This window comes from Sceloporus occidentalis, unplaced genomic scaffold (genome assembly GCF_023333645.1).
Source record: "Sceloporus occidentalis isolate IW3139 unplaced genomic scaffold, rSceOcc1.0.p SCAF_7, whole genome shotgun sequence".
Lineage (NCBI taxonomy): Eukaryota > Metazoa > Chordata > Lepidosauria > Squamata > Phrynosomatidae > Sceloporus > Sceloporus occidentalis.
Window position 1 is genome coordinate 19971024 of NW_028316987.1, and position 17574 is coordinate 19988597.

The window sequence follows — 17574 nt, forward strand, 5'->3', positions numbered from 1 at the left end:
CAAACAGCCATGACTGTCTCCATTAGATCAAGTCCTGTGAGAGAGGGAGATCTCTCTTCTCCTTTGAGCCCTTTTTGTAAGTAAGCGGAAGCAAGACATTAGATTCTTGCCCTTACAAGAATTGCCACAATTGCATTTTTTAAAAGGTTAGTGTTGCATTATAGTCTTTTTTTTTTACCTTTAAGCTTTTGGTCCAGGTCTCTGTAAGTTACATTTTTGTGGGATGGTAAAGGATGCATCTGGTGTGGACACCTATAAATTTGTGCACATGGAGAATAATATGCCACAGTGCTGGTCTTCCCATTTACCACTCCAAGCTGCCTATCTGGACCAGATAAACATTCCATGCTTCTGAAGCTAATTCAAGACAGTAAAGTCAAATAGATTAATAAACAGTGAAAAATCTTTAGCTACATGTGTTCTTGTAGAATGAGTTAGCGATCTTGAAGCACTGTTCCTTGGTATGAAAATAGAGATATATAAAAAAGGAGGGGGTTGCAATTTGCATTTTTTTGTCTGGAAAAAATTGGGAGGTATACTGTATGCTCAGGATCAAATGCCCTCCCTATAAGGGCATTGCTTGAACCCAATGGTAGTTGTATTTTAGCTCTTCATTTCACTACTGAGTTTAAGGATCATCTTGGCCAGATCAAGAGGAAAGAAAACATTAGTTTGCCAAAATAAAGGCACAGTGGCTGAAATATTGTCGGAGACCATTTGCCTTCTACTCTTCACAGGCTGGTACCCAAGTATCCCAGTGGACTTCCATGTTTTTTAGTAACAGTGTTATCTAATTGTTTGTAAATCAGGATATGCCAGAATATATATATTTGTATTTTAATCTTTCTCTTTATTTAACTGACGGCAACATTTTGAGGCTGCAAACTGATATGCACACTGAAGGGTAAGAAAATCTTTGATCAGCAAATAATAAGGTCACAATCAGAGACTGTGAACTTGATAGACAGAGCAATCCAGTACTCCAGTAGAGAAGCAAGATGAATATATAGAAAGGGAGGGCAATATAACAGAAAAGTTATGGTCTTCTATAAGTGGCCAGTCCAAGAGGGGGGGAAAATACAACATTCAGAAAATTTCGAAATAGCACAGAAAATAGCAACTATATGCTCAGGGGGCATTCATGCTTACTTTTTTGTCCCAAGGAGATCCGGATCTCTGCAGTGATGCAGTACCAGATCAATGTTCCTACTATGTTTCCCCACTCCCGAATCTTTCAGTGCCATTTTAATCCTGTTGCCATTCACACTTAACCCTGTTGCCATTCATATCAATTTAAAATGGAGGTGCCTCCATTTCCAGGAATGAGGCAGTGCGATCTGGATCGATTCAGTAGCGTACTCACACTACCAAAGATCCGGATCATTGCAGCACTTAAAAAAAGATGCACTTACGGACCCAGTGTCGAATACACTGAGTTAAGTGGCTTCTTCCATGCCTCCCCCCCCCCCCCCCCCCGCAAATGACACTGGGTGAATTCAGGGATAGTGGGAACATTGTGGAAATAACCTGGTTTCACACCGGGTTATTTCTGTAGTGTGAATGGGTGCTTAGTGTTGATGGTAACATCATCAAAGGGATATTGAGTGGGTTGTGCTGGTGATGACCGCTCATCCCTCCCCCTCTCTCTCTGGTCCCATTTCCACAACACATTTATATCACTATATTCCCCTTTAACTGCCATGCCAATATCCCATGGAATCCTACAATTTGCCATTTAGAGAAGAGTATCTAGAATTCCCTTCCACACAACCTTGTATGCAGAGAAAGAAGGAATAGTGCATCCCCTCATTAGCATCCCCTGTGTTTTGGGAGCAGTGGTGGTGTGTTGTAGGCCTGTGGGATGCCCTTTTTAAGACCAGAACTGATTTTAGATTTTGAAAATAGACCCTCCTATCTAAAAACCATCTCTCCCACACCCCACTGAGATTTCTTCCATGCTCATTCCAAGCCTGAAGATATATTTTTCATGTGTGTGCATTTAATGGGAGCTGTGGACCTCTTAAAGTAGCCAACCCCTAATTGAGAGAATGTTAAATTCCTGTTACACCAGAAGATAACAAAAGTACTTCAACATCATGTGGAGACAGAAAGAGAAACATGCTTCCTTTCGCCTGCCTGCCTGGTTTGTTTGTAATGTGATAAGGCTCATGGTCTTGATGAAAAGGCTTTGGCAGTTCCCAGTGCTTATAGGTTTTTCTCCACAAAATACTCTATTTCTGCTAATTCCATATTTACTTAAATCTGCACAGGTTATTTCAATTACATTTCAGTAGATAAATGCTGGATCAGTTCAAAGGCACACTGGGGTTCACTTACAAATCAATGTGAAATCACTTATAAAATTTGTTACTAAAATTCTGTGCTACTTCTCAACAAGTCTTTATAATTAAATGTACACATAACATAAAACTCAAAGTGCATTGCTGAGACCAAATGAACATGATGCCAGATAGCATTCAAAAATAAGCAACCACATTGCATTTACTTAATTCACAGACATTCTGACAATATGGCTTTTTGGTTACGTAATTATAACTCCAAATCCTAATTTTTCTGATGTTCTCTTACATACAGTGAACTCTGATTGTCTCCCCCTTTACCTGGTTAAACTTGCATAGGATAAGAAATTTTGAAACTTCACCAGACATCCTTAAGACTATACCTACAGAAAGTAAGATTTCAACATCTTTGAAGTGCATCCCAGTTATCTTAAATGCTCAGCTCTAACAAGAGACATCTACTATCAGCTGATGTGCAAGACAAATTTGTACACTTGATACAGATCATGTGCATTATAGTGCTCATCTAACCCACAATTGAACTGGATGGGTGACTGCAAGCCAGATGCAGATCCAAGGCCCCAGATGAATCAGGATTGTCATGAATAACTTAACATAAGCATTCTCCAAAGATCATCCCCTGATTATGAGCAGAATGATATCCACTTGATAAAATATAAAGCTTTACAGAATACTGTAATATGTCATCCCAAGCTGAAAACCTGTCTTGTCTGTATTTCCAGAATCATAAATTGACAAAAACAAAAGGGTGTCCTCTAGCCCTGATGCTGTGGTGTGGCATGAAGGAAAGTCTGAGAAAAGGCTAAAATTGAGCCATGCAATCAATGGCAAGAATCAGAATCAGAAGTGTGGCTTTGAGGTTTACAGTTTTCATCTCTGAGTTAAGACACTTTTTGGTTTCATGTTTTCTTACTGCTTGCTTTCTGTTTGCGTCGATGAGCCTCAATCTCCCGTCTGAACACCAGCATCCCTAACTGGCCATGCGAAGCTTCATTCATGGCTTTGGACTGAATGCACATCTTGTACTGTTCAGGGGTCAGCTCATCTAAGCAATGCTTTTCATGCCAGAGGTGGAAAAGGCCACGGACAGGTGTCCTGATCACAATGAGGTTGCTGTGAAGGTATTTACGATACAGATGTACATCCTCTCCTCCCCATCCTTTTATATCGAGATCAAATCCTCCTAAAAAGAAGAGCATACCTCCTCTGAACAAATCTTGCCAAGAATATCCCATGATAAGGTTGCCATAAGTCTGAAATGGCTTGAAAGCACGCCAGAACAAATAAAAAGATTATATATATTGGAAATATTAGTACAAAGATATCATAGCTTTGAATATAATTTCACAACTAAATTGGGCTTTGGAGGGATTAAAAGGTCTAGGGAGAAGCCTCAAGTATGCCAAAAAAAGACGAGAGATCTGGCACAATGGGACCAACTTTTGGAAAAATTTAATAGAAGCAGAATTTCTTACCAATATTGATATAATCAGAGCGGTATTGGCATGTCATTCCAAAACCAAAATCTCTCCAAAATCCTGTCTCCTTTCTTATAACCTGGAAGAAACAAAGGTATCTTTATCTGTGAATATAAAGAGAATTTGCTCAGGTAAAGTATAAAGTGTCTACATATTTTCATAGCTCAGAAATAAACAATGACATTTAACGATATAAGTGCTAATTGCACAATTTCTCCTTTGAGGCCTAGTTTGTAAATTTGCTAATTAACAATACTCAATATCAAAGTCTGGAATTAACTATTAACTAGTTAAAACTAGTTAAATTTACATATATGCATAATTTCTCCAAGACCTTTTTGGACACTGAGGCCAGGGCAACATATTTATTTGAGTCCCCTGACGTTTGATTCTTTTTCCATTAAGTCTATGCAGCTCATGTTACAGGTATTTGGAAGAAATTAGTTGGCAATAATGCAGCAATGATAATGTTGATGTGGCTCCCTTTATGTATGAGTTGTTGCTGTTGTAATTTTACATTAAATCATTTCCACTTATGACAACCATATGAATTGGAAACCTCCTTGAGCATCAAACAGCCCCGCTCAGGTCTTGCTAACTAAGGGCCATGGGTTACTTATTTATTTACTTAATATCTATGCTGCCTTTCTCCCAGAAAGGGACCCAAGGCAGCTAAAAAACAAAACATCACAATAAAATTTTAAAACAATTAAAATCCTCTATTTAAGACAATATAAAGTTAACATTAAACATACAAAATTAACAACATCCTTTTGGCCCATCTGTTCCGGGTCCAAGTCACTTTGTAATAGTACTTGGTTGTACTTTGGCCACATCATGAGATTGCACGACTCATTGGGGGGGGAAAATAATGCTAGGAAAGGCAGAGGAAAGAAGAAAGAGAGGAAGGGAGCATACTAGATGGATACTAGACTCTATAAAACAGGTCATGGGTATGAATTTGCAGGAGCTGAGAATAGCAGTGGAAGACGGGAAGTCTTGGAGATGTCTCATCTACACGGTCCCCATGGGTCAAGAGCGACTCGAGGGTGGATAACAACCACAACAAAAGCCCACTATTAGTATTGCAAATTAGAGGTAGGTTTGACGCTTAGGGTTTGTCTCACACAAGTCACATCAGTTCTCTATTTATTTCCAAATGAAATTTCCTGGATCCTTTGCACTCTAAATTATTGCATTGTGGGTGGAGATGGAATGATCAACACAAACTTTGCCTTAAGCATGTTAAGAATACTTGCAGATTTTCCTGCCTACAATAAGCACAGGTATCTCAACACATTGGACGCTTCACTGAAATAATGGCTAGCTCATGCAAGATTGTTCATGTCTCAAGACATTATTGAAAAATGAGCAATTTGCACAAAAATGTGTTATTTTCTGAGCAAAATATTTGTTTTAAAAATCATTTGGGGAAATACATAGTTAAATAAGAAAACTCACTGAAAAGTGTGCAAAACTCTTGTAATCTATTCTAGCATGGACAAAACATTTGTTAACCTTCATTATTCCATGCATCTCTGTTTTGAATAGGATAATACACCCACTCACACCTTTATACACTGACCCACACTCACATCCATGTATGTGCATGACCCTTCAGGAGCAAGCAATCCAAGGTGGCCAACAACATTATGAAAATTAAAGATACAGGGCCGGATCCTGCTTGTGATATACATTTGCTTTATGTGTTCCTGTTTTGAATGGCATAAAAGGGACTGTTTTCCAGCCAATGGCAAAACATGTTCAAAATCTCCTACCACCCTCTGCTGCTACTGTGGAGGGGATGCAGGGAGGGAGGGAGGCAACTGAGAAGTGGGGATTGCCTCTGGTTCCCAATTCAATTCACTAAGAGAAAAAAAACAAAGGAGATCAGAGCAATGCCTAATGGACCTCTGCTAATAAAACATGTGAATTAAATCTATTTGGAACAGTTTTTTTAAAATTTTATTTTGCAGTTGGGGATTCCAAATGAACACTCCTTGAGCGCAGTAGTAATAGGGTTATATAGGTCTGAGACAGATGGGTGGGAAGTGCCATCATGGAGCCAATTCTAGGGCTTGGGAGCATGCAGCAACTGCATGCTCTCCAGCCTAGTACGTGCCGGTGGCACCACACGGGGGGCATGTCCATGACACAAGCGTGGTGTCGCGTCCGCACATCGTGCCGTCGCACTTGCATCACTGATGCTTCACAGTGCGCCAATGGCGTACTTGTGACATCCGCACGGTGTCCCAAGAAGAACCTGGTTTTTTCGGATTCTTTTTGGGGTGGACAGAGGCTGCGCCATTTGGCTGCTCCAGCCTCCCTCGGGAGCAAAAACGAGCACCTCCAGTCCGCCCTTTTTGGGCAGTCTGTCGAGCCCCATAGTTTTCAATAACCCAGATAGCAAAATTGATGTAATCAATTCTGACAATCTGGTACCTACAAGGCTACATTCTGCACCAACTGAAGCTTTCATTTTGTCTTTGAAGGCAGCCTTGCATAGTGTCCAATACAGTAGTCTAGCTAGAACCACCTTCTGAATCCAGGATCACTGACAAATGCTGATGGTAGTAAAATCCATCTTGACCACTGTGACCATTTGTAGTTTTACAGATCATGCCATATCTGGAAGTGCACTTGTGAAGCTGACTGGATATATATGTCTTTCTATTCAGTTTCAAAACTACAAAATAAAGCCATTTACTTACCAGTTGCTGTTCTAATGGTGGGATGGAATTATGATGTCCATAAATTAGACCTGGGTTATACTGACTGAAAAGAACTGGATAGAATACTTTCTTTCCTATGGAGAGGAGGGAAGAGGATTGAACATACTTGGTTGTTTAGTTTACAGACAAGTGTCCTGCTCTTGAATGTTTTGAACTTAGTTTTCAGCATAGTGAGCTTTTAGCAGGAGTAACTGAAAGCAGAGAAAGAATGTGAAATAGACTAATTGTTGCTACCATCCTTGCTTTTAATTAACATCATCATAAGGAGAAAGTTCGGAGGAAGTGTGCACCTTCCACCTTGATCCATAATGAGCTTGATCTGCATTTTAAGATACCTGATAACCAGGGCTTTTTAGCAGGCTTAGTCTTAGTACGTTGTATCCTACAGCAGCTGTCCTAACAGGGCTCTCTATCACTTACCTAGGCTCTCCACATCAGACAGATGGATCCATGAATCTCCAAGTGAATAATTTTTTAAAGTATTGTTTTAAAATAAGGTTATAGCCAATTACATCACTGAAAATTCCCAAGCCCAGTATTCAAAGGCAATGATGTTAGTGCTACTGAATCACTGAGCAGTTTCAAAGATGAAGTCAGAGGAGTGTTTATTATAACACAGGAAAAACAGAAAAGGATAACACCACATGCAAACCATAGAAACAAGGAGGCAAACTGCCAAAGATGATGAAGAGAATGGTAAGTTATGTAGTCTGTTGACTAGAATCTAAATTCTATTTTTGCCTACTTTCCATCTTTTGCCTTTGACATGGATGCTGCATACAAAGGGTGAGACCGGCTCCAACTTTCCTATATCCTTTTTCAGGGCTGAAATTCTCATACAACATCTCAGTGTTCTATAATGCTCCCCTAAGTGTTATTGTGCCTTCCTTTATTGTTAACTCAAGTTCTTGCATGGGAATTTTCCTTCTTTTTGGGGTCTTGGACTTCCAGGGAGCTTTGAATTCTGGTGCTGGAAAAGCCTATGTGATTATGATCCATGCCCATTCTCGAATGAACTGTCTTAGGCTGCATATGCACTGAAGAACTGATGCAGTTTGACAGCACTTTTTAACTGCTATGGCTCAATGCTATGGAATTCTGGAATGTGTAGTTTTGTGAGATACTTTGCCTTCTGTGTCAGAGAGCTTTGGTGTGACAACAAACCACAATTCCCAGGATTCCATAGGATGGACTGGGATGGACCATGACAGTTAAAGTGGTGTCAAATTGCATTACATTAGCAGTATGACAGCAACCTTGATGTTCTTTGTTGCTTTTATTTCCAGTGTACTTAGTCATTCAAAAGGACAGTTATCTGCAGGCAGTAGTTTAACAGTAGTAGCAGTTTTGTAGTAATTTAAAAGATGTGTTCCATACCCTTGTCTACAGAAGTCCGTAGTGCACCTCAGATACTTGGCTCTTGCTGCTTACCCCATCGTATTTGATTCTATAGAAAGATCTGTTGTGTCTCTGCATCTAGTGGTGCCTTTATATCTGGTGTGTTGTGTCCTGTGCCTGAGGGTACATACAAGCCCAACTATACTAGGCTGACATTGCTCAGATATTAGTGGTCACTTGTGCAGCTAGAAAAATGCAAATTGTTCTTCCCATATGTCACTACAAAGCTCTAAATCTAAGGACAACTATACCTGGTTGTGTGTTTAGTCTGCATGTGTTGAGGAACTCTGCTGTGAAGTATATATCCACATCACAGAAAAAGAGAACAACATTGCTTCCTTTCCAAAATCGGGCCCCCACATCCAGACCTTTGCCTCTTGAGAATTCTTCATCCAGCTGGATAAAAGTGTAATTCCTGAAGTTGGCTGATCTGCAAGGAGGAATAACACTTCAGTTTTATTCAGCTGCTTTGTCTTAAAAAAAGAAGAGTAATTAGATATGCATCAAGTTAATTCACTATGATTAAATTAAGGTCTTTGAGAACCATAAAGACTTAAAGAAATAATCACCACTGAGTTCATTAGTCCTTACTCCCAGATAATTGCATATAGGATTGCAGTCTTAATATCACTAAAATAGGAATAGGTAAACTGCTGCCTTTTGTGCTGTACTGTAATCACTATATGCAAAGGCATCTTGCAGCACCTTTGAGACTAACAGTGCAAAAAATTGGTAGCATGAGCTTTTGTACACTTGGTTTACTTAGGCTAGGCTACTGATGTGTTCTAAATTTATGAAGCAAGAATTATATTCAGGGTCTTTTGAATATAATCTATGTCAACTGACTTGAGTATTTACTCTTATGCAAGGATGTATTCTTGAGTATGTACTCTTATGCAAACTTTGCTGGATTATTTTACCTAGTTTGGCATTCATTACAGTTGTCATGACTTCTTACAAGAACTGTAGAAGTCAAAATACCAATTGCCATTGCTCTGCCCTCAGAGGGAGAGAAGACCAGGTAGGCAGAGATCCATTGTGCCTAGGACCAGCAACTGATGAAAGGCCATTGCAGTGACCTCCAAAGGAGAGAACAGCAGCCAACATCTGCTGAAATTAATCCTCCCACCAACTGCCATCCTCTTTTCCTTGTATGTATGTCTTTTTAGTTTGTAAATGGGGAACTGTTAAATTAACAAATCTAAACTGCTTATGTAAAGGCAGTTACGTAGTGTAAATTACACTGGTGGTGCTAAATAAATAAACGTTTGGTGAGGACATTGACATCCTTAGCCATCATCATAAAATTATTGATCACTAAGTAAATAGAGAGACACAGTGTGGTGTAGTGGTTTGAGTGCTGGACTAGCTTTGAATCCCCAGTCAGCCAAGGAAACCTACTGCGTGAGCTTCAGCAAGTCACTCTCGCTCAGCCTCAGAAGAAGGCAACAGCAAACCCTCTCTGAAAAAATCTTGCCAAGAAAACCACATGATAGGTTCACTGTAGGGTCCCTATAAGTCAGAAATGACTTGAAGGCACACAACAAAGTAATTAGAATGATCCAACTCTATGACTCTATGGCCTGTTACAGACTGCCAGAATAAAGCTGCTTCGGGTCTCTTTGGAGGTATGCTATTTAAATGATGCATGCATCCTAAGAATCCGGAAGCTGCACCAAAGCTGCCCTCCAGTGCTTAGGAATGGAGTCTGGCTTTGGCACGACCTCCGGACTCATAGGACCCATGCATCATTTAAACAGCATACCTCCAAAGAGACCCGAAGCAGCTTTATTTTGGCAGTCTGTAACAGGCCTGTGATTCCATAATAGTGTTAAAATAGGGTTTGTTGTTGGCTTACTAATCCTAGCTTGTTTGAGCATGCTTAACTACAATTCTGCGTTCAGACATCACAAGTAATTGTCCCCTTTCTGGTCCTTTTATTCATGTAACAGAAAGCCTGAAGCAGGAATTATTAGCAAAAAGCTAATTCACATTATGGTTTATTAAGCCAGAATTCCCAGGTTGTCATTATGTACGAATATGGCCCCTAAATGGGGTTTGATGTGTTTTTTGGATTCCTTATGGAAATTAAGAGGATAAGTTCTAACACAAAATATAACATGAACATTCATGTGCATTGAACATTTGATCACTCTTTTGATGCATGAGTAAACTGTTTTAAAAGTTATTATTAAGGAAAAATCAAGATCCATTGATATGTCTATTATAAGTGACACAATTCAATTATATTCATTAGTGATTTTTCTAAATAGATTAAAAACTACCCAATTCCACAACCTACTACTGGGAAAACATAGGCAGCTAACAAATATTTTTCCTTTGATTTCTGAAAAGCAAAAGCATAAAAACATATGTTAAACTTACCTAGACGTATTTTCCAGCAGTTCTTTGACCTCTGTCATTTGGTCTTTCCCGAAATAAACTACAGTTAGGTGAATTCTTCTGTCTTGTTGTATTCCCATTTCCCTGGAACAGATATTAACAGATTAGCCTGCTTCTCACAAAAAATTCACAGAAATATTAATACTTTTGTGTGTCTGTAGCTCTAGTGTACTCTCACCAAGAATCTATGCTCCTGAACTTCCAGTGGTCTGATATTTTAATCCCAAAGGTCCCTAAAGTGCCTTTTTACACTACATAATTATTGATTTAATCTTCATTCTCTCTCTTTTCATGGTACCTGGGCACTTTCTAACTACAAATCCCAGAATTTTTATGATGGAACTATGGCAATTAAAATGGTATGAAACTAATATAATACACAGGTTGAGTTGCCCTTATCTGGAATACCAAAATTCAAAATACTCCAAAAACCCAAAACTTTTCATGGGTGGCTGAGATAATGATACCTTTACTTTCTGATGGTTCAGTGTACACAAACTTTGTTTCATGCACAAAAGTAGTAAAAATATTGTATAAAATTACCTTAAGGCTATGTGTATAAGGTGTATCTGTAACATCAATGGTTTGTTATTGTTGTTGTTTAAACTTGGATCCCATTTCCAAGATATCTCATAGGCAAACACAGGTATCCAAAATCCCCCCAAAATCCAAAATCCGAAACACTTCTGCTCCCAAGCATTTTGCATATGGGAGACTCAACCCATTAAGTTGTAGGTATTACATATGTTCAAACTAAACAATATCTTAGCCTGCACTTTGAAACTGCTTTTTTCAGCACAGTTTAAACATCTGTTTGTTCTAGTATATGCTTTCTCTCAACTCACATTTTGTAGAGAAAAGTCTATTGTCTTGTAACTGGCTTCTTGTATTTGACTTAATTTGCAGTTTTGATTGCTAAAGCATGCAGCTCTATGAAAGGTCCTTTCCTACATGCTAACAGCAAGGAATATGCATTTCTCTCAACATTTAGTTTGATTTTTACAACTAGGAACTAGTTTGTGACTCAGACTAGAAACATTTGAGTTTGTTAGTGGCTGTCTTATGATGAACTATTGATGTGGAAGTTATCAGCTTCTGTGAAGACAAGCAATTTAGTATCCTCAGATGCTGGACTGATGCCATTTAGGCTGGCTATGGAATCCTCCTGAACAAGAAGGACTATAACAACCAGATCTTCCTGAGCAGTGGAACAGAGAACAGGAAAAGACCAAACACAAACAGCAATAGAGTGTACACAAATGCAAGGGGCAATAACCTGCTGCTCTTGTATCTGTGCATTTTTCCTTGTTCGAAAACTGCACTGAATCCAGAAGAACTTGGGTGTTCAGAAATAATCCAGCTCTATAAATGATTTTGCTAGAAAAAAAACACCCTTTAACTCAGTTAGCCACTGGTATTGTGGACAAGTCACAGCACCAGGGGAAAAAATGAGTCAGGATGGAATAGATAAAGCAACATTCATTTCTAGAGGTGCCAGCTTTCTCTCACAAATGAGAGTTCTCACAGAAAAAAAAATGTGTGTTTCAAATTCATGTTGCTTTTCTAACGTATTTCCACACAATTAGTAATTGTTTCTAATGGATCAATTTACAGGTTAATTTTTAATGTCTAATTTAATTGGGCAAGTTGTTTTCCTTCAAGTAACTTCCAGCAAAGGGCAGAAGAAGAAGAAGAAGGGCATTTGCCTCCTTCTCTCTTCTCTGGTGCTACCCATGTGTCTGGACATGAGCTACATCTCAATGGCATCTGGTTTCAGCATGTCCAGGGGTGGCTTCTTCTGAGGTGGAGGTATGTCTATGGTGGCCATTGCCTCATAGTGAGCCAGAGGACAGATCCATTTGGTTCATTATTTTCTGTGTTAATTGGAAGTAGTTTTCCAGGGCTCTAGAAAGGAATCTTTCCCAGCTTGTTCCACCTGGGCTGAACTCTGACTTTGGAAGTATTTTCAGAAGTTATTCCCTTCCATTACTCGTAGTGTTTGAAATCTACCCATTGATTTTACTTGTCACACAGTTAAAGAAGTTGCTTGATAAATTGTTTGCTGCTCATTATTTCTATTAGTTAAAAAAAGGCCCTTGGATTGAGAAAAATTGAAAAATGGTGCCACTGCATCTTCCTATACAACATCTGTTAAGGAATATTTGTTGTTGTTAACTGCCCTCGAGTCAATCTCAACTCATGGAGACCCTATGGATGAGACATCTCCAAGACCCTCTGTCCTCCACTGCCCTGCTTCATTCCTGCAACCTCCTTAATGGAGTCCATCCATCTGGTATGTGGCCTTCATCTCATCCTACTTTCCTCCACCTTTCCCAGCACTTTTGTCTTTTCCAATGAGTCTTTCCTTTCCGTGATGTGTCCGAAGTACAACAGCCTCACTTTGGTCATCTTGGCTTCGAGGGAGGTTTCCGGCTTGATGACCCATCTGTTTGTCCTTTTGGCTGTCCATGGAATCCTCAGCACTCTTCTCCAGCATCACTTCTCAAATGCATGGATTTTCTTCCTATCTTCTTTCTTAACTGTCCAGCTCTCACATCCATACATGGTAATAGGGAATATAATGGCTTGTATGATTCTAACTTTTGTGCTCAGTTATATATCTTTGCATTTTAGAATCTTTTCTAGTTCTTTCATAGCAACATTCCCCATTCTTAATCTTCTTCTGATTTTCTGACTGCAGTCCCCATTTCTATCAATGTTTGACCCAGGTATGGGAATTCCTTTACTATTTCTATTTCTTCATTGTCTAGTTTGAACTTGTGAAGTTCCTTGGTGGTAATTATTTTTGTGTTCTTTATGTTCAACATTAAACCTGCTTTTGCACTTTCTTATTTGATCTTCCTTAGTAGATGTAGGAATGTACACCAGTATAATCAAGGGTTATACAGGTTGAGTCTCTCTTATCTACAATCCCAAAATACAAAATACTCCAAAAATCAAAAGGTTTTTCACGAGTGGCTGAGATAGTGATACTTTTGCTTTCTTTGGTTCACTGTACACAAACTTAGTTTCATGCACAAAATTATTTTTAAAATATTGAATCAAATTATCTCCATGCTATGTGTACAAAGTGTATTTGAATTCAGACAGATACCCATGTTAGTCTGGAATATAAATAGAACAGAATAGAATAAATCTTTATTATCCACCAGCACAAGGGAGTGGGGTACATTCGATTAAGGCATAAGAATAAAATATACATCTGCTTAAACATAAAATTGATATAGAAAAATATTAAATTATTATTATTATTATTATTATTTTAAAAAACATTAGAAGTAGTATATAGAGCATCTTAACCATCTGGAATATCAGTATGCAAAGGGATCTTGCTGCACCTTTCACACTGTGTGAAAGAAGAAGTTTTAACATGATCTTTTGTAGACTCAACCACAATAGCTCATACTACAACTTCTTTCACACAGTCTTAAAGGTGCTGCAAGATCCCTTTACAAGTTGTATAAGAAACATAAATGAATTTTGTGTAAACTTGCATCTCATCTCCAAGATATATCATTATTGGAATACAAGTATTAAAAAAAAACCCACCCCAAAATCCAAAACATTTCTGGTCCCAAGCATTTCAGATAAGGGAAACTAAACCAGTGCCAGTATATGTATATGTTGCCAGGATTCTGGCTAAAAACAACTGTTGGGAGTAAATAGTAGACCTTATTCATTGCACCAATAAAGTACGTAACATTATTCCCATTTTGCACTTGAAATTTAACTTTTTCACACCCTCATTCTCTCTCAAAATAAGGAATCATAGTTAACCCAGTTGGTTGGCATGTATTACTGCCAAGATCTTGTTGACCCTCTATTACTTAGTTATGGAATAGGTCCTCTAAAACCTGGAAGGAAAAAACACTAACAGAAGTATAAATAAATAAAACAAAGAAGGAAAAAAGATCCACTGCCTTGATGGAGCAAATCCTGCATGCCTCTGTTTGTGTCCTGTTTGTATATTTGTAAGTAAAGCAAATATTACAAAATAAAGCTACAGCAATCTCTTTTTCAAAATTCACAAATCCAGTTTGCTTTGCCCCCAGACTACTCACTGCTTAGGGGAATAAAACGCGTGCAGCTGTACCAACCTAAAGTTTTCCATAAACTGCCGAAACTTGTTAGCTCTTTTTGCCAGTGGAACTATGATATTAATGAGGGTGTGGGCCATATTGAGGTTTTCATTCTTAACTTTCATGATGGGGCCAAATGGTCTGAAGAGAACAATTCGCTTGAATTCATATCCTTTGTCTCCTTTGAATGTCAATTCATACAGAGTGCCTTTATCTCTCTCTGTTCGGTGAATGCCTGTTAGAAAAACAGAGAAAAATCAACAATTAGCAAGAAGTGCCTAAATAGAGTACAGGTGGCTTTTTAGCTACAAGGGGAACAAGTCCAGTGGTGTTGGGGACTCAAAAGTAAGGAGGGGTGAAGATAGAAGAAGGGAATATTAACAACCTAAGACATGCAGATGCCACAAAACTAATAGTTGAAACCAACAAAGACCTGGAACAATAACTAAAGAAGGTCAAGGAGGAAGATGCCAAGGTTGGATTAATGCTGAACATTAAAAAAATTAAAATAATGACCATCGAAGATCTACAAGAATTCACCCTAGACAATTGAAATAGTTACAGAGATCCCATATCTGGGTTCAAATATTGGCCAGAATGGAAACTGCGCTCAAGAAATCAGAAGAAGACTAGGACTGGGAAGGGCAGCTATGAAGGAAATGGACAGGATGATAAAGTGTAAAGATATAACTGAACACTAAAGAAAGGATAGCCCAAGCCATTGCATTCCCCATCACAATGTACAGATGCAAGAACTGGACAGTGAAAAAGGCTGATAGAAAAAATATCAACTCATTTGAGATGTGGGTTTTTTTAATCCTTTCCCCCCCCCTTGGATGACCATGGATGACCCATAAGACAATCAAATGAGTTCTAGAATAGATCAAGCCCACACTCTCCCTGGAAATAAGGATGACTAAATTGAGGCTGTCGTACTTTGGCCACATCATGAGGAAAAATTAATTGTTTGAAAAAGCAATGATGCTAGGAAAGGCGAAAGGTAATAGAAAGTGCTAGATGGCTAGACTTGATCAGGGAGACCAAGGCCCTGGGCCTGCAGGACCTGAGAAGAGATCTTGAGGACAGGGCATCTTGGCGAGGTCTCATCCACAGGGTTGCCATGAGTCAAAGTCAACTCAAGGGCAGTTAACAGCAAGAGCTTTCCCCCATGAATACAAAGAGTGGACTGTAGGTACACAGTACTAGTGCTCTGATATAGAAAAGAGTTCAGTCATTTGGTTCAAGCATGAGCCATTCCAAGGCACACCAATGCACAACCCACTCCAAAGTGACTCCAAAAAATACATACCTTCTATGAAATCAGAGGGGGAGTATGTCCTACGGTTTGTATCACTGCTGCTTGCTAGACTGTTTAAAGTCTCCAGACCCAGCTCAATAGCTTCCACCAACTCATCCCGCTTGTCCTTCCGCACTGGCTTCTCCTCAGGGTGACGTGTAAGGCCCATTTCCAGCTGATATACTTTCTGCAAGGTGAAGCTCTCAAAGGGCAGTGCCGCATATTCAGTCGGCAGCTTGACACCAGTGTGTATCTCTGCTTTGTCCATTTGGGAATGCAGGAATTGCAAGAGAGTATTCTGGGGCTTCTCTGCATTCCCTTGGTCTATTCCCACTCCCAGAGAGTCAGTGCTGTGCCCTTGTATGTTCTTCAGCTGCTTACTCCTCTCCTGGAGCTCATCCTTCAGCTCAGCAATTTGCCTCTTCAGACTGTTGATATAGTCCCAATGATGCTCTTCTCTTTCTTGTAGGATTGCCTGATACTCCTCCTTTCCTGTAGGAATGTTGACCCTGGGGAAGGCAAGCTGCTGGCTGTCACCTTTCGGTGTGCAGGCCAACATATAAAGCACAGATACCACACAGCAGAGAACCACCAGCAAAACCACCATCCGAGGGAGCCATGCCACTAACCCTCGCCGAACCATGGTCTATTAAGCAGTTGGTAGCACCCACATTCCTGTGGATTTGTCAATCTTTGTCAATGCCCAGCTCATCTGATTTTGTCAATGCTACATTGCATGTAGTCAATGGAAACTGGACAGCATTACATGCCCACTTGGAAGGAGCCAAAAGCAAGCCGACGAACCACTGTTGTTAACCAAATAGAATCTATTGGTCCCATTCAGTTTTGCCGCCTGACACTGATGGAGGAGACACTGAAAAACAAAGAAATATATCATTTACATCCTATGCAAATAAATTCATTTTTTAAAAGCCATTACCCCACATTTCTGAACCACAACAATATGTGAATGTTCCATATGTAAATCTGTAGGCTAAATTGTCTGTTGTGTGTGGATGTATTGCATAGCAATGTATGCTGTTGCACAGCTTTCGTCAGGCAGCGGTGGCTAGTAGCTTCCATGTCAGTCGGATGGTGAATCCATTCCAGTTTCAGTCAGAACTTTAAAGGATCCATCTAAGGCACTGAGCTCATCCCAAATGAGTTTCAATATATCAGATAGCTCTTTCAAAGTTTGGACTAAAACCTGGGACAAATTCAGGGGCCTATTGCCATAGAAGCCACGAGCCATTGCTTTTACTGGCAGATTCAGAAAAATGTAGAGTGACTGAATGGAACCTTTGTACTTAAGAGGTCTAACGTATGCAATTTCTGTGGGCTCCCAAAGATGCTTCTCACTTGCTGCTCCTTGGCTCACATTTTGTTAGCTCTCCATATGAAATACAAGTTAGAGGTTGTCCCACACTCCTACCAACTGCCTTAAAGGGCACCCTTTGGAAGCAGACACATGTACTCTTGAGACCAGGGCCCTTTTTACACTACACAATTATAGCACTATTATTCCAGTTTAACTGCCATGTCAACATCCTATGGAAAGCTGGAATTGGTAGTTTCATGATGCATTTAGAATTCTTAGCCAGAGAGCTCAGCGTCTGCTTGATTACTGCTTTTCTGGAACAGTGCTTTTTGAACAGTGTTTGAAAATGGAACAGAGAAAAGCATTATAGAAGAGTGATAAGATCAGATAGTGGATAGTAGGAAAGACCTGTCTCTGGCTCAGATCCCCAATAGCCCTTACTGGTTAATACAAGGCTAGACAGCAATGCTCTCATTTAGTCAGTGGTCAATAAAAGGCTAAATGGACTTAGGAGTGTTCTCAATTAG

The 17574-nt window shown here is 39.5% G+C and overlaps 1 protein-coding gene and 1 long non-coding RNA gene across 2 annotated transcripts; one reads left to right on the forward strand and one right to left on the reverse strand.

Annotated features, from left to right (window-relative positions):
• The first annotated feature begins 2759 nt into the window (after positions 1-2759).
• Positions 2760-16665, forward strand: LOC149309369 (uncharacterized). The gene is made up of 3 exons (XR_016281835.1): positions 2760-3201; positions 6956-7227; positions 16199-16665. It is a non-coding gene; the product is annotated as an uncharacterized LOC149309369 (long non-coding RNA).
• On the reverse strand, positions 3169-16372 carry LOC149309370 (chondroitin sulfate N-acetylgalactosaminyltransferase 1-like). Its single transcript, XM_089531246.1, has 7 exons — positions 15742-16372; positions 14451-14667; positions 10315-10416; positions 8181-8359; positions 6511-6605; positions 3797-3878; positions 3169-3504 (listed from the first exon to the last, which is right to left on the reverse strand). The coding sequence occupies exons 1-7, from the start codon at positions 16370-16372 to the stop codon at positions 3221-3223; spliced, it is 1590 nt and encodes a 529-aa protein (XP_089387372.1). The 3' UTR covers positions 3169-3220.
• Positions 16666-17574: the final 909 nt, after the last annotated feature.

What these genes read in the sequence shown, in the direction of transcription:
- LOC149309370 (XM_089531246.1), bottom strand. Translation starts at nt 16,372, where the DNA reads ATGGTTCGGCGAGGGTTAGTGGCATGGCTCCCTCGGATGGTGGTTTTG. An exon ending in CAGACTAAACACACAACCAG is followed by an intron (nt 6,606 to 8,180) that starts GTATAGTTGTCC and finishes TCCTCTCCATAG; the next exon opens with GAAAGAAAGTATTCTATCCA. An exon ending in CTCTGATTATATCAATATTG is followed by an intron (nt 3,505 to 3,796) that starts GTAAGAAATTCT and finishes TCTTCTTTTTAG; the next exon opens with GAGGATTTGATCTCGATATA.